This window comes from Pelophylax lessonae (assembly GCF_965119305.1).
Source record: "Pelophylax lessonae genome assembly, chromosome: 1".
NCBI lineage: Eukaryota > Metazoa > Chordata > Amphibia > Anura > Ranidae > Pelophylax > Pelophylax lessonae.
The window spans coordinates 463,357,718-463,384,641 of NC_138768.1; the positions used below are offsets into that span (position 1 = coordinate 463,357,718).

General features: G+C 45.8%; 1 protein-coding gene across 1 annotated transcript in view; it reads right to left on the reverse strand.

Moving 5' to 3' along the window:
* Positions 1-334: 334 nt before the first annotated feature.
* The window catches only part of S1PR4 (sphingosine-1-phosphate receptor 4), a 51,288-nt gene continuing 24,698 nt past the window's right edge, over positions 335-26,924 (reverse strand). The window contains exons 2-3 of the mRNA XM_082243927.1: positions 4,565-4,780; positions 335-1,376 (exon numbers count right to left, since the gene is read on the reverse strand). Coding sequence (XP_082100053.1) covers positions 455-1,376; positions 4,565-4,761 — 1,119 coding nt within the window. The 5' untranslated portion in view covers positions 4,762-4,780 and the 3' untranslated portion in view covers positions 335-454. The remainder of the gene's footprint in view (positions 1,377-4,564; positions 4,781-26,924) is intronic.

Here is a 26,924-nt window from a genome sequence, read left to right on the forward strand (position 1 = left end):
TTCCTGTGATGGTGTGGCAATGATGCTGCACTGCTTCTAAATTCAGAGCATTGCCACTCTCATGGTGTCTTTTTGTAGCTTATCAATCAGCAGGTGGCCACACCTAGTCTTCCCACTGCATTCTGAATAGACAGCACTCTTTTGCTGAATCTCTCCCATTGTGAGCTGCAGTGCCTGGGAGGGGGAGCATGTAAAACACAAACGAAGGAGAATTTGGTTCACTCAATTGGTTAAATGCAATTCCTGTTCCCTCTATAAGGCATTTGTACTACATAGTAACTGGACTTACAATTGTGCTAGCTAAAACACATTGAACATTATGTGAATGACTGATCAGATACAATGCCCATTGTCATATTTTAGACTGCTAAGGTCATACTTTACTATCATGGCCTTTCAGGCATACGTTAATAATAAAAAAAAAAGCATTCTGACTGATTTGATAAAAACCTGCTCACTGACTGGGCACACTTGAAACACTGGTGACAGGACTCCTAAAGCTAAAGTTTCGTGAAAGGCGTACGCTGCTTCTTCGTTTAATTGAACTCTCATTTGAAGAACCAGAAGTGATTTCTCTGGCTTGCTGGCAGCATGCAGGAAGTTGCACTCCTGCCAAACTGCAGGCACAGCATAGAAGTGCAATTATTGCCTTGCGGACCTCTGAGCTCCTCATTGAATAAATAAGTGGGTTAAAAGCTGAATTCATAACTGCTAAGGCCAGAACCCACTCAAGTCCCAGGGGAGATTGGCAAGAAGGAGGAGTACATGCAGAATCCACCAAAAGGAAGAGAAAAAGTGGGGTCCAGCAGATGACAAAACAGCCCAAGATGATGAAAACAGTTTGAAGTAAGTGGAAGGCACGTCGACTCTGGTGGGTGACTGCTACACGTTTGGCACTTGTACACACAAAGTAATATATAGTGCAGTAAAAGCCAATTATACCAAGCAGAGTAACACCTAAGAGTCCAAGACTAAATACAATATAGTTCCTAGAAAAAAGAGGAAGAAGGCTGGAGCAATCTTCGATGTGGCATAGGCAGTTCCATCCAAGCAAAGGTAAGGACCCAACTGCGACAGCTAATATCCAGCTTAAGATAATCAGTCCTTGAACTCGAACTAGCTTGTCAGGTTGCCGCTCTGCCATTGAAATCACCATGGTACTGTACCGCTCCACAGCAGTTATCAATAAGCTAAAGGTGGAGGCAGCTAGAGTGGTAAAGAGGAGACCCTCCCTCAGAAACCAAAGTTGTGGAGTCAGCTGGAACGTAGTGGGCCCAGAGAGGCAGATGTTAAGTAGGTATGAAATGCCAGCCAGAAGATCACTGAATGCAATGTTGGTTAAACAGCAGTGAACCCAACGTTTTAACCTCAGAAATCTGAAAGACAAAAGAATCAGGAATTACAATTCTTTAGTGACTTTCATCATGACATGTCTATTTATTGAAATTAGTAACAGTTTGTACAAAAGCAAGGCAACTCATATAATGTGACATAGGATGACACATTACTTGTGACATCCTCTGTACAAAATTAAACCAAAATTTACTGCCCCCCCCCTGCATTGGGTGTCTGAATTCTGATCTTTAGGGGTACTGGTGACAAGGAATGTCTCACAATATTATGCTCATAACCTCCTTCCCCTGATTTCTCTCCTCAGAGAAAAGTGCTCGTCATGGTCGGGGCTTCCCTTAAACCTCCTCGGACGTATTAACATCCTCAAAATTATGTTGTTGCCAAAATTCTATTATTTATTCCGTAATAGTCCAGTGTGGATATCAAACTATTTCTTTAGAGAGGTGGATAGTTGTGTCATTCCCTTTATTTGGAATGGAGCCGTCACCTGTTTGGCCAAATCTACGTTCCATCTTCCCGTGCAATTTGGGTGGATTGGCACTACCCAACCTCCAGGTATATTTCTGAGCGGCTGTTTTGGTAACAACATATTGGTGGTTTTAGCGTCACGTGCTAACACTGTGGTCTGTGTTGAGGCTGCCTTTTTGGGATCCCTATCAGACCTGCAGTATCTTGCCTAAAGGAGGCAGGAGCATAAGCAACCATGCCAACCCTACTATCCGACTAGGGCCACACTCCGGGTTTGGTCGGCTGGGAGACAATGGTTTTTCCAGGAGACACGCTGATCACCTGTTCAGCCTCTCTAGGGGAACCCTGACCTCGCCCACTTCAGATCGGTCCCTGATCCCCATGTTTGGGCACCTTTTTGGCATCAGAACCCTATGGGACATTATGCCTGGGGGCAAGCTGCTGACCTTTCCCAAACTCACTCGGGCATTTTGTTTGCCGTAATGGATGTATTTCAGGTATGTCCAACTCTGCCATGCTGCTAAAGCTCAGTTCCCCTCTCAGCCTCTTCTCCAACTGGACCCTGTTGAAAAGGTACTCTCATATGAAGGCCTGCAGAAACCGCTCTCTACACTATATGGGACCTTTCTTAAGACTGCCCTAAACTCAAGAAATTGTGGGACCTCTGGAAGACAGACATCCCCTCTCTTAACAGGGAGGATTGGGAGGACTGCCTTAAACAATGTCTCAGACTAGTGATCTCTTCCAGAGACAAGCTGATACAGACAAAATTTTTACACCGTGTTTACTTTACCCCGGTTAGACTCCACAAAATCTATCCAGATAAGGATCCTCATTGCCCCCGCTGTCAAACTCAGTTGGGTACCTACTGTATCTGCATATTCTTTGGGAGTGTCCTAGGCTGCAGGCCTATTAATGTTAAACTCGGTTTCTATGTCTCCTGAACTGGCCCTATTGGGGATCCCTGATAGCAAACTATTAATCTCTTATTTACTATTCTATGCTAATAAATCGATTATTTGCGAATGGTCTTCCTCTGACCCACTTACTTTGTCCTCCTGGGAGCCCATGATAAATGCTTGCCTGCCTCTTTACAAACTGACGTACATCAGTCATGGCTATCCCTGAAAATTTGACAAGGTGTGGCTTCCCAATAGAGTGACATTTTTATACTTGCACTGTTGCCTCCAAGACTTGGATTTAGCCTCCTTCCCTCTCCTCTCTGCTCCACCCTTCTTGTGCCCCCCCCCCTTCTATTCCCTTCCCACAGTCCCTCGGAAGACATACAGCCCTTCCTATCACAGGACGTGTAATACCTAATTTTATGGGATGGTATTGGAGTGGGCTACTGCTCCTAATGATTGCTTGATGGTTTTATTTGTTCCCTGTCATTTTTCTTTCATTTATTATGGATTGCAACTGTTGTACAACCTGCATTTATGTACTACCATGTCAAGTTGGTTACTACAGTTTTATTTCTTTATGTTCTATTACATTATCCTTTGATAAAGAAATCCTGATTGTTTAAAAAAAAATGACTGGGCACTATTAACTTTAGTTCAATTAACTTGTAAAATCTCTTTATCGGGGGAACGACCTAAATGTCCACCATAAGGGGTCAGTAGGTGGCACATAACTCCCCCTCCCCCCCCCCCACACTGCCTTCCCTGCACCCCCCTACTGGGCATGAAGAATGGCAAGAATCTCAGTGGCTGGCAGTATCAGCAATTTGTGCTTTGTGGGAGCGATACATGGGAGTGAGCTGCACTATTTTTGCCCTCTTGCCATTAGGATAGTAGCCATCGGTGGGGGTGGCATACTGTAGAAAAAAACCCCTAAAAAAACAAATAGATTAAAACATTGTAGTACTGAAACTGTGTAACCCATATTCAAACTACGAAAAGCTCCCCATTTGACGAATTTGCTTGCCACCGAGCTTATGGCCACCCTCGGTCTGCTCCTGTACTAGGGTGACCCTGAGTCCTCAGACTTAGGGCCCATCTTTACTGACATGCGGTTAATACTGCCCGGACTGAAATTCTTTTTGTACCTCTCCTACCAATTGTTCACCCAAACCCTGTCAGGGGTGTCCAGTAGATTAGCACACATATTGCCCTCTGATGTAAGCCAGTGCACCTGCAACATGCGCTCCCTTCATTGGCCCTTTGGCTTAGGTGACATATATGGCCCTTCGGTTTATACCCCTAGGTCACCCAGTGGACATTTGGTACTTATAAAGGTCACCTGATCAGACTTTCCCAGCCCATGTATTTTTGATATGTTTAAAATGCTATACCCCTGTGTGGGTGAATGGTTGTCAAGTTGATATATTCATTACAACAAAAATCATTGTACCAGAAAAATGTATCCTGTTCTCTTTGTATTGCATCCTTTGTGCGAAATACCTTGTGATCCTGCTAGTCCCCCTTCTTTCCTATTTCAAACTGACCACACTAGGCTAGCTTAGTTTGGCTGCTTGAATAGCCGGGCTGTGATGATATCACACCAATGCATGTGTGCAGGAGTCACATCACCACAGCACAGAGCAGGTGTGGTAATGTACTCTGAACTGAGCATGTGCGGTTCTTTGTACGTTACCACTGACAGGCAGGAGGAAGCATTTATGGCAGAAGAAACAATCAGGGTCTCTTCTGCCATTAAAACCCTACCTGTCAGCATTTTTATTAAGTTTAATACAAATTTAAGATCACCTTTAACAAAATTATTTCATGCAGTTTCATACCTGAGCAAGGCCAGCAGCATCATGAAATTTTCGAAAATGATGAGAATGCTGATCAAAATGAAGACTATGGTCAGGATAGTGACACCTGTCTTTGGTCGGCCACTTAGTCGTCCAGTCTGATTGTAATGCAGTAGAATAATGTTAATATTGTGCTTGGCCACTGACTCCAGACACTGGCTGTATGTGAGGTTCATCATGGTGACCTGGGACCAGAGTCTGAAAAAAACAAGTATTGGCAACATTTATGTAGAGGTTTTATTTTTAATATGCGTTGTTTTACCAATTTTTTTCTATACTTTGAAATAATCCTTTCTATTATGCTTAATTATATACAGTAGTTTATACCCAGATTTCCAATATGATCCCCCTTTCTCCCTGTAACTAATCTCCATTGCTTCACCATTTCATTTCTCTTCTGTGTCCAGCTTTTGAGGAGCTGTCGTTCTGATGTTGAATATACAGTATAAGCAGGATAAAAATTTAATTTGATAAGGACACTAAAAAAAACCGTATCATTGATTTAAAATATTACTCTTTCTATGCCAACTTAAACTTTTCATAAAAAATGATCTGATCTATATAAATACCTGTAAGAAATAAATGAAATAGCATTAGTATCCTCAAACCCATATGCAATCCCTCTCCACCCATGATCGTCCCTTTGTACCCATACTACAGCATTAGTTTTAGGTTGGTTCCCAAATTACATGTTGTACATCTCCTTTCTAACTCAAATACATACTCACCTGCACTCATGCTGTATGATAGCTACTCCTGGATGAATAGGCATGAGTGTGTGTGGGAGATTCAAGTATTCAACTGCAAGTATAGGATTGTGTATATGGGCTTGTATGGTTGGGTTTTTATTGCTGTTTTTTTTTTTTTTTGGTTGAGCCAGATGGCCTTGTGTCTTTTTTCAACCTAACTAACTACGTAACTATGTAACTATGATGGAAATGGTAAAACCCTAATGATGGATGGGAATCCCCTCTTAGGTAGTTCTCAACTGACCAAAAATCCTCATTGGAATATCTCCCTTATATTTCTTTTCTGATGACAACTCAATTTTCCCATCACTTTAAGTGAGAGTAATCACTATGACAAATAGAGAGGGCAAATCTCCAAAGTGGAGATATAGATAGCGATAAAAACCAAAACAGAAGCGAACCGAAAAAGAAGTTCTAATCTTCACTCTATCCAAAATGAAAAAAAAATAATTTAGATACACACCTTAAGAAAGAGTAATGTAAAATACTTTTTTTTAACCACTTGCCGACCGCCGCAAGTATATATACTGCGGCGGTCAGCCCCGTGCAGGCAAAGTGACGTACCGGTACGTCACTCGCCTGTGAGCCAATAGGGGGGAGCGCTCGCCGTTGGAGGCGCGCTCCCGCCCCCGCTCGTTCACGACACCTCCGCGCGAGTGACCGGCGGACCCGATGTCCGCCGGTCACTCGTGATCGTCAGTTACAGAGGGAGAAAGGCAGGCGGCTAATGTAAACAAAGCCACCTGTCATTTTCCCTTGTGTAACAGCAGAGATCATACGGTCCTGCTATGTAGGACCGTAGATCTCTGCTGTTACACACACAGCCACATCCCTGCACAGTAAGAAACACGCCCCTAGGGACACACTTAACCCCTCCTTCTATTATAAAGTTAACCCCTTCCCTGCCAGTGTCATTTTTACAGTAACAGTGCATATGTATAGCACTGATTACTGTAGTAATGTCACTGGTACCCCCAAAAGTGTCAAAAATGTCAGTCAAGGGTCCGATCTGTCCGCCGCAATGTCGCAGTCCCGCAAAAAAAATCGCAGATTGCCGCCATTACTTGTTAAAAAAAAACAACAAAAATGACAAAAATCTTTCCCGTAGTTAGTAAACGCAATAACCTTTGTGCAAACCAATCAAAATACGCTTATTGCAATTTTTTTTACCAAGCATATGTAGCACAAAACAAATTGGCCAAAAATGTTGTTATTTTTTCAAAATTTATGCTCTTTTTTTGTTTATAGCGCATGATCAAAAAAATCGCACAGGTGATCAAATACCACCAAAAGAAAGCTCTGTTTGTGGAAAAAAAAGCACGTCAAATTCAAGGTACAGCATCGCACGACCGCACAATTGTCCGTTAAAGTCACGCAGTGCCGAATCGCAAAATAGAGCCTGGTCAGGAAGGGGGTAAAATCTTCCGGGGCTTTAGTGGTTAATGCTGCTTATGAAATGCAAAAAAAAAAATGCAGTCACCAGGTTGTGTTGCTTAAAGTGGTATTAAACCCCAAAAAAACTAAAATGGTATATACCATATTGCAGCTTACAAGTCCTTAAATATGATTTTGTTTACAGATTGTTAACAGATGCCCAGGATAAAATTATTTAAAAAAAAACTGCAATTCCCTGGCAAGTTAACAATAGTGCCACACTTTCCTTACTGTCACGCAAGAGGGATTTACAGTAATAATTCCTGGTATACTTTGTAAAAAATAAACACTGTGCTATACAGGTACACATCAAATGGTTTGTTGGTACCTAAATCAGCATATGGCTCTGAGGTTTCCTGTTTTGCGATTTAGGCGTTGTTCACAGACATTAAAGTGGAAAGACACAGGAAGGGTGGAGTGCGTAAAGTCTCACAGGGCATGGCAAAGCTGCATTTTCTCAGCAATAATGATGTCAATAATGCATAAGATTATTACTAATATTCTTTTAGTGCATTTAATAAAATAATGGTTTATATATTTTCATTTTTTATTTAAAAAAAAAGCACATTTGTTTTCAGAGACTGGTATAATTGCAGTTTTTTTTTTTTTTGTGTTTCCCTTAGTAATAAATATATCATTGTCCAACTGTCAGTTTTCAAACATAGTTTAAAAAAAAGAAACAAATATTTCTGTGGTTACATTGCACCATGTTGCTAGATTTAGCATGCTTCATTTTTATCAATCACACCAAACAAAAATCACATGCATGAAAGAGTTTTGTCAACTACTGTTGCTAACTTGTTTGCAAAGGCGCAAGCTAAAGGGGCTACCAAGTGAGCTACTGACTGCAGACTATTATGCAGACTTTTCAGAATTTACTGTCTGCATGCTTGCTCCAGGTCACTGACTTACCTTAGGACAATAGTTTGTATATCATTTGTATAAATCAGCAAGGGCAGCCCCCATTGTTTTGAGCTCACAGGTTTAATTTTAAAGGGCCAAAAAAAATATCCAATATGCAGTAAGTCTTAGCAACTCTTCAGACATAATCTATTCCATTTTTCTGAGTGCAAGAAAAGATCAATTCTCAGTGCCGGGTCACATTTATGCGATGCGGGAAGGCTGCGAATTCGCAGCCTGTTCCCGCATCGCAAACGCACCCCTGGCAGTTCACACTGCCATATGCGATACGCTGGGGGTGTCAATGAAATGTTAACGTCACCCCCAGTTTGATCGCATATCGCAGTGCGATCTGACAGTTTGCACAGGATCGGATCGCACAAGTGTGAACCACTGTGCGATCCGATCCTGATTCGGCTGAAAAAATGCCTCATGTGCGATTTTGGTGCGTGTGCAGTGCGAATTTAGCCATACAAAGTGTATGGCTGAATTTGCACCGCACAGCCGATCGCATGTAATGAAGGAGCAGTGCGCTCCGATATTACATGCGATCGCCGCAGCCGCAAGAATGTGAACCGGCGCTCAAACTTTTTACATGCTTAGCTATCCTTAGCTGCTAATATAGCACGGGTTTTAAAAATATTGCTTAAAGCCAAACTCCAGGCAAATATATATTATAACATCAATGAATGCAGCCTTGTAATCATTATTACAACGATAAATGTATTTTTAAATGGCTGAAGTGTAAAGTCTAGTACTCACTGAAAGTTGGATGGCATCAGCCGGTTCAATAGAAACCGGCCGACATTTGGCCCGTGTGTACGGCAGACGGTCTGACAGACTGTAGGGGAGATCACAGTACTAACATCGGATCGTTAGCACAGTGGCTCTGACCTTTTTGTAAAACTTGCTCGGTTGAATGAAAACAAATTAGTAGTGTGTATGAGACTTAAAGCGGTTGTAACCCTAAAAAAAAAAAATAAATAAAATAAAAATGATCCTGTTCCTTTGAAGCATGAAAAATAGCACAGTGCTTGTGCTGTGTAATTTGGCCCTTTCTATCATCTAAAATACCTGATGCCTGGTGCTGCCCTCCCCTTTGTAAACTGACCACGTTAATCAAGGCTGCTGAGCCCAGATACCGTGGTCAGTTTATGTGCTTCCGTCATCCCACTGAATTTGTATTGTTCCCTTTCCCCCCCTCCTCCTTGCCTGTCAGCTAGTGTCAGTGCCCACCCCTCCCCTCCCCTCCTGCTGTTAAAATAACTGTGTGTACATTAATAATAATAGATTCTCCTCCCCTCCCGCTGTAGTTCTCAAATTGGGAGAGGAAAGCGATGGGCAGTCACGTGAGCGCCCAGCGGCACTCTGAAATAAGGTACACAGCTACATATTTTTTTTTATATACAACATACACTGGGGCACATAACTTTGTGTAACAGAGTTGAATTTATTAAGTACACGCAGTGGCTTTACAACCACTTTAGGTGTCTAAATTTGACCTACTATCATCCTGTTGCAGTTTTCTATACACTCTGTACAGTAGAGCTCAGAGAAGGTGAGATAGTACAAGGAGCTACTGAAGTCCCACCCAAGGGTCATCAAAGAGCTGAGCTCTATTATATCTAAGACATTGTTTCTAAATTTTAGACACTCTTTAATGACTGGCATGGTACCACTACAGTGGCATCAAGCCAATGTGGTGCATATAGTTAAAAAGGATCAACATTTTTACCAAGTAACTTTTATAGTAAGGAAGATACTTTAACATTTAATAAAAGACCACATAGATGAGTTGTTGCTAGAAAACAATCTTTTAGGCAATAGTCAGCATGGATTCACAAAATCCGAAGTTGTCAACAAATCTGATTTCTTTTATGAGGAGGCAAGCAAAAACTTCAAAGTTCAAAGGACTGGCTGTGGAAATATTACTGTATACTTGGACTTTGCCAAAGTGTTTGACACAGTTCCCCTCACATTGCTAATGTACAAATAAGGCCCCGTTCACATAGCAGCGATGCTACTTCCCGGGGCGACCTCAGAGGTCGCGGCGCGCTGCTCGCCCCGCGAACTCGGAGCGGCCAGCGCGGACTTCATAACATTGAAGTCTATGACGGTCGTTCCGGGTCGCCCCAAAGAAGCTCCGGACCCTTTTTCTAAGTCGGAGCGACTTGTGTCGCTCCTATTAGAACGGGTCCCCAGCTTCCCTATGGAAGGCGACCTACGGCAACCTGTGAGGCGACCAGGTCGCCTCACAGGTCGCCCCAGTGTGAACGGGGACTTAATGTCTACAGGTTTAGAAAATTAAGTTTGTAAATAGATAGAAAATTGGCTAAGGGCCAGTTCACACCACCTGCAGTCCAGTGTGTTTTTTTTCTGCATCAAAATGCATTGTAATATGGTCTCCAATGGCATAATTCACACCATTGCTTCACGTCAAAAACATGCATACAGAAAAGTATTTGGAATGCATCCAGACTGCATTTCTATGATGTGAACTGGCCCTAAAGTATCGTATCCAGAGAGTAGTGGTTAATGATTCATACTTTGAATTGTCTAAGGCAGTGATGGCGAACCTCGGCACCCCAGATGTTTTGGAACTACATTTCCCATGATGCTCATGCACTCTGCAGTGTAGTTGAGCATTATGTGAAATGTAGTTCCAAAACATCTGGAATGCCAAGGTTCGATATCACTGGTCTAAGGTTATCAGTGGTATACCCCAAACTTCATTGTTAGGACATTTACTTTTTAACATATTAATAAATGATATAGGGTCTGGGATTAAAAGTACCATTTCAGTGTTTGCAGATGATCCGACTTGCGTGCGACTTGCGCTCTGAGAATCTTGAGAGGGAACTCCACGCCAAAATGGGGAAAAAAACGGCGTGGGGGTCCCCCCCCAGGTTTCACACCAGGCCCTTGGGTCTGATATGGATTTTGAGGTGAGCCCCACGCTGAAAAAAACAGCGTGGGGTCGCCCCCAAAATCCATACCAGACCCTTATCCAAGCATGCAGCCCGGCAGGCCGGGAAAGGGGAAGGGACGAGTGAGCGGCCCCACCTCCCCTGGACCATACCAGGCCACACGCCCTCAACATGGGGGGTGTGGGGGCTTTGGGGCAGGGGGGGCTCTGCACCCCCCCACCCCAAAGCACCTTGCCCAACATGTTGATGAGGACAAGGGCCTCTTCCCGAGGCCACGCCCCTAATGGCTATATAATAAGCTGCATAGACCAGAGACTGGCATAATCACCAGGGACAGCGTCGGAGGACCGGAGGAAGAAGAAGCCCAGAGGAAGAAGAATAGCGGAGGGGAGAAGAGCGGAGGGCAAAAGAGCAGAAATGTGGAGGGCAAAAGAGCAGAAGAGCGGAGGGGGGAGAAGACCAGAGCGGAGAAGACCGGATGAAGATTTTTAATAAACTTTTCAAAATGTCTCCTGTCATTATTTACATACACTGCCTTTTATGGGGTGAATGGGTAGGGGTGCAATGTACCCCTACCCATTCACATAGGGAGGGGGCCCGGTATCTGGGGGGCTCCCTTGTTAAAGGGGGCTTCCAGATTCCAATAAGCCCCCTGCCCGCAGACCCCCACAACCACCGGCCAGGGTTGTCGGGAAGAGGCCCTTGTCCTCATTAACATGGGGGCAAGGTGCTTTGGGGTGGGGGGTGCAGAGTCCTCCCTGCCCCAAAGCACCCACACCCCCCATGTTGAGGGCGTGTGGCCTGGTATGGTCCAAGGAGGTGGGGCCACTCGCTCGTCCCCTCTCCTTTCCTGGCCTGCCGGGCTGCATGCTCGGATAAGGGTCTGGTATGGATTTTGGGGGGCTCCCCTCAAAATCCATATCAGACCCGAAGGGCCTGGTTTGAAACCTGGGGGAGGGGGCCCCCACGCCGTTTTTTTCCCATTTTGGTGTGGAGTTCCCCCTCAAGATTCTCGGAGTGCAAGTTGCACCGCAAGTCGGATCATCCTGATCCGATTTGTGATGCGACTTCCATTCAAATCAATGGGCTCCCATAGGGAACCATTGATTTTCAAAAAAACGTATAAAGTGGCTTAACGCTGTATAAGCAACGTTAAGCAACGTTAAGCAGCCATTAGCAGCGTCAGATGTTTTTACAGCTTGACGCTGCAGCTCCAGAACGCACTGGTCCTAGGTTTTTTTTGCAGCTCAAAAATGCCTATACCACTTGGAGCTCATAAAAGCTCTATGTGTGCATGAGGCCATAGAATAACATGGATGGGCGTTTTGCAGCTGCAAAAAAAACGCCTGACGCTCCTAACAGTAGCTGCAAAAACGCCCTGTGTGCATGGGGCCTAAGGGGTTTATTTACTAAAGCTAGAGAGGGCAAAATTAGTCACAATTCTGCAGAGAAACCAACCAGCTTCTAACTTCAGCTTGTTTTAATAAGCTTTAGCAATAAAACCTGGAAGCTGATTGGTTTCTCTGCAGAATTGTGACTAATTATGCACTCTCTAGCTTTAGTAAATAAACCCCTAAGTCTTGTACTGTTTATCTGCTTTGACACAATACAGTTACATAACGTATTACCTGGTAGTCTGTGGCCTAATTTATGTGCATTATTATATCGCGGTGATTAACTAACACTTAAGTTATTCAGGTATAAATGGCCCTCTACCTCTAACAAGGTATGTCAGTGGGGACCGAGTGGTTTTAAGAGTCATGGCAGAATAGAGGACCCATCATCACCAGTGGCTCCTGCAGGGGTAAGCGCTACACTTGAAAAATGAGGTATAGCCTCTAGAGAAGAAGAGACATAATTTTGCCCCTGTACAAATTATTAGTAATGCCTCGTACACACGATCAGATATTTGGACGACTTATCGTTCGCATTTTGTTGCATGATACTAATATCGAATTTAACAACGCACACTAAACGTATGATTTTTTCCGTAGGATTCTGGAAAAGCTTCCTGTTTGCGTAGCTACGTATCGGAAGTGATGTCATATACATGTGATTATCTGATCGCGTGTGCAAGGCATTAGCATCATGTGTGGTATTTGTCTATCGATTTTTAGCAAACGCATATTGTACTGACCAAATGATTGTCGTTCGCTAGGCTATCGTACAAGAAAAGTTTTCATGTTTGTCCCTTCGGATATTGTTGGACAAAATGTAGTGATTGGCTGTCGAAAGCTGTGTACTAACGATCAGATTATCATGCGATCAATTTAAAAACAATTTTTTTCTTACGATTATCTGATCGTGTGTACGTGGCATAAGACTTCATGGCATATGCAGTTCAGTTTTAGGCACCAGCTCACAAAAAGGATATTAGAGAACTGGATAAAGTGCAGAAAAGGGAAACCAAACTGATAAGTAGTGATGTCGCGAACCTAAAATTTACCGTTCGCGAACGGTGAACGCGAACCTCCGCGAATGTTCGCGAACGGGCAAACCGGGCGAACCGCCATAGACTTCAATAAGCAGGCGAATTATAAAACCCACAGGGACTCTTTCTGGCCACAATAGTGATGGAAAAGTTGTTTCAAGGGGACTAACACCTGGACTGTGGCATGCCGGAGGGGAATCCATGGCAAAACTCTCATGGAAAATTACGTAGTTGACGCAGAGTCGGGTTTTAATCCATAAAGGGCATAAATCACCTAACATTCCTAAATTGTTTGGAATAACGTGCTTTAAAACATCCAGTGTGTGAATACGATCAGGTATGATGTTGTATCGATCAGGTAGTGTAAGGGTTACGCCCGCTTCACAGTGACAGACCAAACTCTGACAGACCAAACTCCCCATTTAACAGTCAGTCAGTCAGTCCATTTGCACAACCGCAAACTCCCCATTTGCACAAGGTTGGATACCAAGCTAGCCATGTCCTGTTCCTTGTCCTCACTGACGTCATTGAAGGTCTCTTCCTCCACCCAGCCACGTACAACACCAAGGGTCCCCAAAGGTGACAACAAGCCGCCTGGGACGCCTGCTGTGGTTGGTCTTCCACCTCCTCAAAGCCACCTTCCTCCTCTGACTTCTCTTCTTCAGACTCCTCTCTCTGCGTTGCCACAGGTCCAGCAATCGACAAAGACATGGCTGCTTCTGGTGGTAATGGGGACCACAACTCTTCCTCTTCATGCTCATCTACGGCCTGATCCAGCACTCTTCGCAGGGCACGCTCCAGAAAAAACGCATATGGGATGAGGTCGATGATGTTGCCTTGGGGTTGACTGACCAGGTTTGTCTCCTCCGCAAAAGGATGCATGAGCCTACAGCCATTGTGCATGAGCATTCAGTAACACGGCCAAAAAATACCCAGCTCCGCAGAGGCTATCCTCTTTTTTTTAATTAAAAAAATCTGTTCTTATCAGTTTAATCCCTGTTACGTTACGTCCCCTATCAGGGGCCGGTGTACGGAATAGATTTTAGTTAGGAGATGGAAAAAGATGGTTGGTCTGTCCTCTTACTTCCAATTTTGGGCACTGCACGTGCGCCGTGCAATGTACTGTGCCATCCTAAATGAGTGGTGTGTTAAGTAGTACTATTCTTATCAGTTTAATCCCTGTTACGTCCCCCATCAGGGGACGTGTATCAAATAGATTTTAGACAACCGCAAAGAGTTGTCAATAGTTGACACACTCATGACATAAATTTTATTCCTCTATGCGTCAATCTTGCTGTAGTGATGACGTTTGGGAGATTGCAGGCGATGGCGGTTTTTCAAAGCCTATGGTCGTGCTGAGGTAGTTCAGTGACAATTAAGTGACCCAGAAAACAATGATTCTGCAGTGTGGGCCCATTGTTGGCCTAGTAGGCTTTAATGATCACCCAAGATGATCAAAAAGAAGGTTAATGTTTTTTCTATGAAAAATTATCCAGCGGATCGCTTTTGGTCTGTTCACAATGAAGCAACGACCTTATCATCTGGGGTGTGCCAGCATTGCCAACACACTCTTAGAGGTGATCGCTTCATTGTGATACGCAAGCCCCTTCACCACAACAAGGTAACGATCACGAAGGGGAATTGACACATGTATGTGCCTTTTTTTTTTTGTGTTTTGTTTTTTGCAGCCACAGTGTAGCACCAGAGGCCAGAAAAATTAGGCATGTACACATGCCTGAAAAAATAGGTATTGTTGCAGCCACTGCTGTAGCAGCGGCCGGAAAAATTGAGGTTTTCCAGGCAGAAAGTTCACTAAAACATTGCGGCTTGAACCCTAGTTGGTGGCGGAGAAGTCACGTAAGTCATCCGGCATGCAGAGATTAAATACAGCAGCGTGTGGACCATTTTTAGCCCAAGGCATCTCATCAGGCCTTTTTTAGTCAAATGCATCCCCCACTGTCAGTCCCTTCGGGATCCATGCCTCATTCATCTTAATAAAGATGAGGTAATCTAGACTTTTTTGACCTAGGCGACTTCTCTTCTCAGTGACAATACCTCCTGCTGCGCTGAAGGTCCTTTCTGACAGGACACTTGAAGCGGGGCAGGCCAGAAGTTCTATCGCAAATTGGGATAGCTCAGGCCACAGGTTAAGCCTGCACAGCCAGTAGTCAAGGGGTTCATCGCTCCTCAGAGTGTCGATATCTGCAGTTAAGGCAAGGTAGTCTGCTACCTGTCGGTCGAGTCGTTCTCTGAGGGTGGATCCCGAAGGGCTGTGGCGATGCGTAGGACTTAAAAAGCTCCGCATGTCCTCCATCAACAAGACGTCTGTAAAGCTTCCTGTCCTTGCCGGCGTGGTTGTGGTAGGAGGAGGATTACTTTCACCTCTTCCCCTGTTAGATTCCCGTTGTGCTGTGACATCACCCTTATACGCTGTGTAAAGCATACTTTTTAACTTGTTTTCTAACTGCTGCATCCTTTGCGACTGTCGGTAATTAGGTAACATATCAGACACTTTCTGCTTATACCGGGGGTCTAGTAGCGTGGCCACCCAGTACAGGTCGTTCTCCTTCAGCAATTTTATACGAGGGTCCCTCAACAGGCATGACAGCATGAAAGACCCCATTTGCACAAGGTTGGATGCCGAGCTACTCATGTCCAATTCCTCGTCCTCACTGATGTCATTGGAGGTGTGTTCTTCCCCCCCAGCCACGTACAACACTACGGGTACCAGATAGGTGACAACGAGCACCCTGGGATGCCTGCTGTGGTTGGTGTTCCTCCTCCTCAAAGCCACATTCCTCCTCTGACTCCTCTTCCTCAGACTCCTCTTCCAGCGTTGCCGCAGGTCCAGCAAGCGATGATAAGGCTGTTTCTGGTGGTGATGGTGACCAAAACTCTTCCTCTTCCTCTTCACGCTCATCTATGGCCTGATCCAGCACTCTTCGCAGGGCACGCTCCAGGAAGAAAACATATGGGATGATGTCGCTGATGGTGCCTTCGGTGCGACTGACTAGGTTTGTCACCTCCTCAAAAGGACGCATGAGCCCACAGGCATTGCGCATGAGCGTCCAGTAACGTGGCAAAAAAATACCCAGCTCCGCAGAGGCTGTCCTAGCACCCCGGTCATACAAATACTCGTTGACGGCTTTTTCTTGTTGGAGCAGGCGGTCGAACATTAGGAGTGTTGAATTCCAACGTGTCGGGCTGTTGCAAATCAAGCACCTTCCTGGCCTGCTTGAGGACGTCCTGTAAGCCTGGGTACTTATGCACAAAGCGTTGTACAATCAGATTCAACACATGTGCCATGCACGGCACATGTGTCAACTTGCCCAAATTCAATGCCGCCAACAAATTGCTTCCGTTGTCACACACCACTTTGCCGATTTCCAGTTGGTGCGGGGTCAGCCACTGATCCACCTGTGCATTCAGGGCGGACAGTAGTGCTGGTCCGGTGTGACTCTCTGCTTTCAGGCAAGTCAACCCCAAGACAGCGTGACACTGTCGTATCCGGCATGTGGAATAGCCCCTGGGGAGCTGGGGGGGGGTGCAGTTGGTGTGGAGCAAGACGCAACAGCAGAAGAGGACTCAGCTGAGGAGGTTAGCAAAGAGGATGGAGTAGGAGGAGTAGAGGAGGTGGCAGCAGGCCTGCCTGCAAGTCATGGCGGTGTCACCAACTCCTCTGCAGAGCCACGCATTCCATGCTTGGCAGCCGCCGGCAGGTTTACCCAATGCGCAGTGTAAGTGATATACCTGCCCTGACCGTGCTTTGCAGACCAGCTATCAGTGGTCAGATGGACCCTTGCCCCAACACTGTGTGCCAGACATGACATGACTTCCTTTTCCACAATAGAGTACAGGTTGGGGATTGCCTTTTGTGAAAAAATATTTCGGCCGGGTACCTTCCACTGCGGTGTCCCAATAGCGACAAATTTTTTGAAGGCCTCAGACTCCACCAGCTTGTATGGTAAAAGCTGGCGGGCTAAGAGTTCCGACAAGCCAGCTGTCAGACGCCGGGCAAGGGGTGACTCTGTGACATTGGCTTCTTACGCTCAAGCATTTCCTTGACAGACACCTGACTGTGGGCAGATGAGCAGGAACTGCTGAAGGTGAGAGGCGGAGTGGCGGGTTGTTGATAGGGGGCAAGGAGGACAGCAGTGGTTGACGTGGCTGAAGATGCTGGACCAGGAGGAGGATGGTGGCTTTGAGTTTGCGTGCTGCTTTTACTCATGTGTTGATCCCATAGGCGTTTGTGATGTGAGATCATGTGCCTTCGCAAAGCAGTTGTACCTAGGTGGGTGTTGGACTTCCCACGACTCAGTTTCTTTTGGCACAGGTTGCAAATGGCATCGCTGCTATCAGAGGCAGACACACAAAAAAAATGCTACACTGCTGAGCTTTGCAATGACGGCATTCTGGTGGTGGCGTGCTGTCTGGCTGACCCCGGGTGCCGATACATGCTGTCTGACTGTGCCACTAGCTCCTTGCGATGACCTCCCCCTGCTTCCAACTCGTCTCCTCCTCCTCTCTGTCTCCCCATCTGAACTTTCCCCCTCTTCTTCTGCTCTTCGAGCAGGCACCCAGGTGACATCAACGGACACATCGTCATCATCAGCAGCTTCACTTGACAACTCAGCAAAGGCAGCAGCAGCAGGTACAACATCATCATCATCATCATCACAATGTACGTCCATGTGTATAATGCTGCCTGACTGAGACATATCCCCGTTATCTACATCCTCTGGCACTAATGGGTGCGCATCACTTATTTCTTCCAACTGATGTGTAAATAACTCCTCTGACAGATCAAGTGAAGCGGCTGTGGTAAATTGAGAGGTGCCCGAAGCTGAGCTGGAGGAGGATGGTGCATTAGGGTTCTGAGCGGAAGCTGTAGAAGATTGGGTGTCCTGTGTAAGCCAGTCAACTATGTCCTCAGAATTTTTTGAGTTCAGGGTACGTGGCTTCTGAACACTGGGCATTATTCTAGGGCCAAAGGAAATCACAGCACCACGACCACGACGGCCCCTGCGGGGTCGCCTGCCTCTGCCTGTCATTTTTTTTTTAGATTTGTGGTACTATGCGTGCAAGGTGCTGTGCCAGCCTATATGAGTGTTAGGCAGTGGGCACAGTACACTCTGTGGACCTGACACTCACTGGCAGGCCAGGCAACTGCAATTATAAAAAAATATATATATTTTTAATTTGCAAGCTGCTGTGCCACCGTATATATGAGTGGTGGGCACTGCAGTGGGCACAGTACACTCTGTGGACCTGACACTCACTGGCAGGCCAGGCAACTGCAATTATAAAAAATACATATTGTTTTTAATTTGCAAGCTGCTGTGCCACCGTATATATGAGTGGTGGGCACTGCAGTGGGCACAGTACACTCTGTGGACCTGACACTCACTGGCAGGCCAGGCAACTGCAATTATAAAAAAATATATATTTTTTTAATTTGCAAGCTGCTGTGCCACCGTATATATGAGTGGTGGGCACTGCAGTGGGCACAGTACACTCTGTGGACCTGACACTCACTGGCAGGCCAGGCAACTGCAATTATAAAAAAATATATATATTTTTAATTTGCAAGCTGCTGTGCCACCGTATATATGAGTGGTGGGCACTGCAGTGGGCACAGTACACTCTGTGGACCTGACACTCACTGGCAGGCCAGGCAACTGCAATTATAAAAAAATATATATATTTTTAATTTGCAAGCTGCTGTGCCACCGTATATATGAGTGGTGGGCACTGCAGTGGGCACAGTACACTCTGTGGACCTGACACTCACTGGCAGGCCAGGCAACTGCAATTATAACAAATATTTTTTTTTTTTCAATTTGCAAGCTGCTGTGCCACCATATATATCAGTGGTGGGCACTGCAGTGGGCACAGTACACTCTGTGGACCTGACACTCACTGCAAATATGACAGAGGAAAAAAAAACGGAAAATTCCTATCATACTTACCGTAATTTTCCTTTCCTGGTGGTCTCCATGGCAGCCTACGTGTGGGTTAACCCCGCCTCCTCTCCAATGGTATAGGACCCCCCTCTATAAATTTCAGCTTGCAGGCACAGCCAGTGTTCCATATCTTAGCCGAATCCAAGACCAGAGGGTGGGAACTCCGGCTGCCATGGAGACCACCAGGAAAGGAAAATTACGGTAAGTATGATAGGAATTTTCCGTTTTCCTGGCAGTCTCCATGGCAGCCTACGTGTGGGAAATAACTAGCCCAAACCACACGGGTGGGAATGTTTCAAATCAAATTTTACTTCAAATTATTAGCAGACAAAACAGTCAAGCCAAAATTAACTGAAGATAAGGAGGCTGGCTCCACACAATAATGTGTCATAAACGTATTTACAGAAGACCATGAAGCTGCTCTGCAGACTACTTCTGGTGCAACATGATGTGAAGCCGCCCAGGACGTTGAGATGCTTCTCGTCGAGTGGGCTGTCACCGCCTCCGGAGGAGCCAAACCCTCTACCCAGTAAGCTCGCTGAATGGCAGACACAATCCAGGCCGCAATGGACCTTGACGAGGCCCGTTTCCCTCTATTCTTGCCTGAGAAAAGGACGAAGAGATTATCCGATTGTCTGAAAGAAGACGTTGACTGGAGATATTCCATAAGAGTTTTCCCTACATCCAAGGGATGAGGTTCATTATCCTCTGAAGAACGAAAGGTAGGAAGTACAATCTCCTGGTTCTCATGAAAAACCGATGATACCTTCGGATTGGAATTGAGCATCGGAATTAGGACTACTCGGTCCGGGAAAAACGTGAGAAAAGGTTCTTTATAACCAAGAGAACTGATCTCAGAAACTCTTTTAGCTGAAGTGATTGCTACTAAAAAGGCTGTTTTAATGGTAAGATCTTTAATGGAGTCCGACAAACTAGATCTTGAAAGGACGTTAAGGACAAGGGGAAGGTCCCATTTTGGGAACCTTGGCTTCCTCTGAGGTCTGAGTCTGACCGCACCTTTGAAGAATTGTTGTATGAGTATATGCTTGGCCCAGGAGAACCCTGAGAACACCGATAAGGCTGATATTTGCACCCTGAGAGTCCCAACTGATAGGGACTTATCCAGACCTGCTTGAAGGAACTTCAGGACTTCTTGAACTCCGAAATTCAGGGAATGATTTCCCTCCGGGTACGTGAATTCCAAGAATCTAGACCAGACTCTACAGTAAACTCTGTTCGTGCTAGGTCTCCTAGAGTTCATTAAAGTAGGGATTGCCCCAGGAGGGCATCCGCGTGACTCCAACCTCTCCCTCTCAAGAACCAGACCGTTAACCTGAGCAAGGCGGGGCAGGGGTGTAATGTTGTTCCCTGCGAGAGAAGGTCTGGTTTGATGGGCAGGGGAATCGGGCTCCGATAGCTGAGTTGCAGGAGAAGTGGGAACCAGGGCCTGTTCGGCCAGTGAGGGGCTACCATGACGATCTCCACATCTTCTGCTTGGAGTCTCTGAAGAAATCTGAGGATGATGGGAAATGGGGGAAAAGCATATGCCCTGCTGAATTCCCATCTGTCGGTCAGAGCATCCGTTCCGCATGCTTGGTGACACTTGCTGCGTGTGAAGTACCGGACTAGCTTGTGGTTGCATGGAGATGCAAACAAGTCTACTTCTGGTGAGACCCCTAGGGACAGAATCCACTTGAATGAGTCTATGTGGAGAGACCATTCGTTGTGATTCAACTGAACTCTGGAAAGGAAATCTGCCTGAACATTCTGTGGCCCCGGAATGTAGGCCGCCGAGATGTTGGACAGATGGGCTTGGGCCCATGTCATGATTGGGTCTACTTCTTGAAGAAGGGAGAGACTCCTGGTACCGCCCTGTCTTTTCACATAAGCCACTGCCGTGGTGTTGTCCATTCGAAGAAGTACGGATTTGCCTTCTATTAGATGATGGAAAGCTTGAAGAGCTAGAAAAGCCGCACGAAGCTCCAGGACGTTGGAAACCGGGGAGTGGGCTTGCGGGGGCCATTTCCCTTGAGCCACCTCTGTCATGCAATGGGCTCCCCAGCCAGAGTTGCTGGCGTCGGTTGTAATGATGACCCATGTGATGGGGACTAGAGAATGGCAATTGAGCAGGTTCTTGCGTTGGAGCCACCAAAATAAGCTGCTCCTCATGCTGTGGGAAATAAAGATATGCTGATCGTGATCTTCCGGATTCCACTGCCGAAGGAAGCCCCTCTGAAAGGGCCGCATTCGCCACAGTGCCCACTTGACCATAGGGGCCGTCGAGACCATTGTGCCAATGATCTTGAGACACTGGGATGCCGTCAGAAAAGAGGATGAGAGGGCTGGAAGGATCCTCTCCCGAACCACCGGGATTTTCTCTAGAGGCAGAGAAAGTGTATTCTGAACGGTGTTGAATTGAGCCCCTAGATAGACCAGATGTTGAGAGGGCTCCAGATGACTTTTTTGAAGATTCAACAACCACCCGAACTCCATGAGAGTTGTAGTGACCAGGTCCCTGTGGAACAAAAGTTGATCCCGGTCTTGTGACAACAGTAGAAGATCGTCCAAGTAGTGATGTAGACGTACACCCTTTGTTCTGATTAGAGCCACCACAGCTAGAAGGACCTTGGAAAACACCCTTGGGGATGTGGACAGGCCAAAAGGAAGGCAGATGAACTGGAAGTGTTGATGTTCTACCGCGAAACGAAGGTACTTGTGAAAGTTTACTGCTATAGGCACATGGAAATACGCGTCTTTGAGATCTATTGACACTAGCCAGTCTCCTGGAAGTACTGCTTTCTGGATAGTAGATAAGGTTTCCATTTTGAACTTTTCGTTCTTGATGAACCTGTTGAGATAGGTGAGATCTATCACAGGGCGCCAGGATCCATTCTTCTTCTGTACTAGAAAGAGGGGCGAGTATACGCCTTGGAATCTTTCCTGCACGGGCACCGGAATTATTGCGCCCTGAGCTACCAAAGTGCTTACATAGTCGAGCAAAACGTTTCTTTTCTCGTCCTGAGAAGGCAAGCGAGTGGGAATAAATCTGGACACGGGATCTGTTGAGAAAGTCCATGTGTGTCCTGTGGACACTGTCCTGATGGTCCAGAAGTCTGAGATTGAGGCCGCCCAAACACGCTGAAAGCGGAGCAGGCGTGCCCCCACCTGGCATGTCTGAACGGGCCCAATCTCAAAAGGACTTCGAGGTTTCTTGACCGGAAGGTGCTGAGCCTCTGACCGGCTTACGAGAGGATGCTTGGCTGCTCTTCCAATTTCTCCTGTAATCTCGCCCAGGCCTATATGAGCGGGCATCCTTTGATCGCTCTGCAAACTGCTTTCTTGGTTGCTGCTTCTTAGGGCCAAAGAGGCGCCTATCTTGGGGAAGGAGACCTGACTTTCCACCCGTCACTTTAGTAATTGCATTATCCAATTTGTTTCCAAATAAAGAGGAACCTTCAAAAGGGATTTTGCACCAAGCCTGTTTAGAGGCTGGGTCTGCCAGCCAGGGACGCAACCACAGGGCCCGTTTGGCTGTGACAGAAGCCAACATGGATCTGGATAAGAGACGTAACACATCAATGGATGCTTCTCCAAGAAACACAGAAGCTAACTTCAGTTCCTGAACAGGAGAGTTCTCTACTGCATCTTCAGACACACTTCTTAATTTTAGTTCAACATCAGAAACCCAGGTTTCCATGGCCTTAGACATGGCTGCTAGTGCTAGCACAGGTTTACAAGCCGCACCGGCTGTGACATAAATTCTTTTTAAATCCAAGTCCATCTTCCTATCCAGAGGGTCTTTAAAGGACACCGCATTATCCAGCGGGAGTGTAACGTGTTTAGCCAGTCTGGAAACTGCAGCATCAACCAGAGGAGCTGATTCCAGGTGACTGACTTCTTCCGATTTAAAAGGATACAACTTGGACAGTTTGGAGGATAAGGAGGTCTTGCTGTCCCCTTTACTCCACTCTTCTAGGATGACATCCTTCAATTCTGACAGGAGCGGAAAGTTTAGCCGCTCTTTCCCCAAATGTTTGAAAAACCTTCTCTGTTTTACTTGTGGGGTACTGGGATCTTCCCATTTCAGAGCCTCTTTGACTGCTCTTATGAGAGGTGCAACAAGGGCAAAATCAAAACCCCCAACTGCACCTTCCTCTTCTTCCGAATCGCTCTCTGAGGATTTCCCGGAAGTGAAGCTTGGCTGAGAGGGACCTTGCTCTTCAGGAGCATCAGCAGGAGAGCTGGGAGTAGCAGATCCAGGTGTGGGACTAGCATTCCACTCTTTCATGGATTGTTGGACAATCCGTTTCACCAGGGATTCCAATCTCTGATCTTCAGACTCTCTTTCACCAGCTGCACGAGCGAAACAGGGCTCGCAAAGGGACTTGTCCTCCGGGACATGCGCCCCACAACCCCAACAGGCTCTCTGGGCCATATGGCTACTGTGGCGGTGTGTGCGGTGTCTGGAGGAGGAATGTGAGCATCTCCTCTCATGTCTGCTCCCTGATGGAGACTCACGGCGTCTTGACCTTGAAGATGATTCTCTTCGTGGCCTGACAGGGTCTCTTTCTTGACCAGACCTGGAGGAGCTGGGAGAAAGAGAAATCCAGGGAGACACAGGATTTAGCCATGAATCATGAGCCAGCATCCCTCCCTTCATATCCCTCTAAATGTACCAGCACTCACCTGTTGTGAGAGGGCTGGCCACAAGAGGGCGGTGAAGCAGGATCCATGTTTCAGGCAAAACCACAAACTCACTAGGAAGTAGAGCATACAGGGATCACTACAAAGCAATAAGGAACATTCAGGTGTTGTCCTAATATGCATCCAACCGCTCTCCCCCCCCCCTGCATACCACAAAAAGGTATGCAGCATCCGGTCCCCACATACCTGGTAAACAAACGGACAAGGTACCGGGAAGACGTCGCTATGCCCACAGTGCATTCCCAAATGCTCTGGAGCTGACAGGCGTTTAAATTTTCGCGCCAGGATGACGTCAGCGATGGCCGGCCGTGATCGCAAGTGCGCATGCGCGGACCAGGCCTCGCTTCCGATCGCGGCGAAGTGCGCATGCGCAGGCAGCGAGCGGAGCTCCATTACCATACAGCGCATGCGTCCGCCGGACTGAGCGGAGGGGAAGCAGGAAGGAGATGGCTGGAACGCACGGAGCGTTCCAGCCGCCATTGGGCCACCAGGGATAGCAAAGAAAGATAGTTTGGAGACAAACAAACATAACAAAAACACTGCCATGGAGGAGACAAATCTTCAGACCCTGTCAGGATATCCGTCGGCCATCCGAAGCACCGCACAGTTATCAGCCAAAGGGGATTTTGAAATGTCACTCACCCGCCCGTGGCTGGGCCCTGGACATAGACACCGACTTTCATTCTGAGGTAAGCCGACCAAATTCCAACAGGAAATAATCCAAATAGTTGGTCCTTGGAGGAGGACAAAAAAGGAACACTGGCTGTGCCTGCAAGCTGAAATTTATAGAGGGGGGTCCTATACCATTGGAGAGGAGGCGGGGTTAACCCACACGTAGGCTGCCATGGAGACTGCCAGGAAAATATTTTTTAAACTGCAAGGTACTGTGCCACCCGATATGAGTGTGGTGTACACACAGTACAGTCTGTGGTGGGTCTGTGGCCTCTCACACACGGCGGGCAGGCAACTGCACAATAGATATATATATATATATATATATATATATATATATATATATATATATATATCAAAAAAAATTACGCAAATACCAGCCCTAAAAAGGGCTTTTTGGGGTGCTGTCAGGATGCTGTCCTTACAGCAGGAGTGGACCGAGAACACTATCTATAATCTAAGACTAACAACTGTCCCTATTAACAGCAGCAGCAGCACTCTCCCTGCTCTCACTACTAACACTGCTTCAGAAATGATGTAAGATGGATGCTGCCCTTGCTTTTTTATAGGAGGTGGGAGGGTGTGGGAGGGAGGGTATGCTGATTGGCTGGAATGTGTCTGCTGACTGTGAGGTACAGGGTCAAAGTTTACCTCAATGGTGAAGTATAGGGGGCGGACCGAACATCGCATATGTTCGCCCGCATCGGCGGACGCGAACAAGCGATGTTTGCCGGGAACTGTCCGCCGGCGAACAGTTCGGGACATCTCTACTGATAAGAGGCATGGAAGAGCTCAGCTATGAGGAAATAATCTCATTAATATGCAAACAGAAAGTGCTGCGCTAATCTAAAATAAATGATCTACAACAAAATAAAAATGCAATTGCATACAGTGACCAAAAATCAATAATAAAATCATGTGCCGCACAAATAAAAAGAAAACAGTTATAATAGTGTCCAAATAACATAAAAAAAAGTTAAAAAAAAAGTAAAAAAGTTCCATATACAAAGAAAATCCTTGGTGAGAAAATAATTTAGGTAGTTATTCCAGAGATGATTTGCAAAAAACAAAAATCCAAAGGAGCATGCGAGGAAACTTCCCAAGAATGTTCCTTGAACCCACACTAATAAAGGAATAGCAGATTACCAGAAAAAATTGGCCTCCAAATTAATTGAAAAGCCAAAAAGGGAATAAAGATTCCAAAAAACATCACATGGATGATGCAGATCTCCACGTACTTCTGGATCAGCTGTCACTCTCGTTGATCACATATATTTAAATATAAAAGACTCATAGCGTGATACTGTATAAACGGCTTTATTAAAAAAGCAAGTGCACTTACATATTAGAAGATAAAAGCGAGAAAATCGCTAAAATAGCTGCAGCGGTAGTCCTGGAATCAAAAACATCCAAACATAGGACAGAGCGGCCGTGGAGCGTAGTGACGTCACGACTAGCACCACCCAACACGTTTTGTCATATGTTTGATGTCGTCAGGGGTGTGGTATGAGGAAATATTAGCTGAAGTTAAAGTGATATTAAAGGTAAAATTAAATAACAAAAAAACAACTTTTATACTTACCTGCTCTGCGGAATGATTTTTATCCTCCTCTTCTCGGGTCCCCCGCTAGCACTCCTGGCTCCTCCTTTTCTCTTGGTGCCCCCATACCAAGTCGCTTGCTATGGAGGCACTCATATGTGCTCGCTCCCAAGCCCTCCTCTGTGTATTCATAAGACATAGAAATCGGGGCTCAACCCCACCCCTGCTTCTGCTTCCTCCTCGTTGGCTGCGATTGACAGCAACAGGAGCCATAAGACAGCTAACGATCCCATGTTCAGAAGTTTGGTAATAAAAGCAGTGATAAAAAGCATATCCAAAATATATAAAGTATGGTGCCAACCTATTAAAATAAAAATGATTTTTATCCGTGTAAATGTGAATAAACATGTGCAACTGCCTCTTTATTTGGGTGAAAACAATATACACTAGCAAGCATAAGTCCATAAACATCAATACATGAAAAATTGTGAATATTGAAGATCCATTGGAAAGTATAAATTGTCCTTCTTCAATTCTCCAGCCACCGTGTTTTAAAAATATAAAGAGCTTAAATCTCCTTCCATTAGTGCTCCACCACAGTGTGTATAAAATGCACACTCACCAACTATAAATGTTACACACGCCTCGGGAATGTAGGGATAACACTCCTCAGATCACAATTCTCATGATCCGCATATGTACTGCTGTGTACAATTGCACCAACCACTTGCCCTCCAGATCTCCTTCTCACATTACCAACAACCAGGACCCAGAAAAAATATAATGTTCCAAGATAGTGTAAAAACTGAGTGGCCGTGCACTACACAATAGGCTGTTTATGTTGGTGCTGACGATAGCACCCTACAATGTAAATGCAAAATCATTTTTAAAATCGTTCACCTTTTAATAAATACTATTACGCTATCTTGGAACATTATATTTTTTCTGGGTCCCGGTGGTAGTGTGAGAAGGAGATCTGGAGGGCCAGTGGTTGGTGCAATTGTACACAGCAGTACATATGC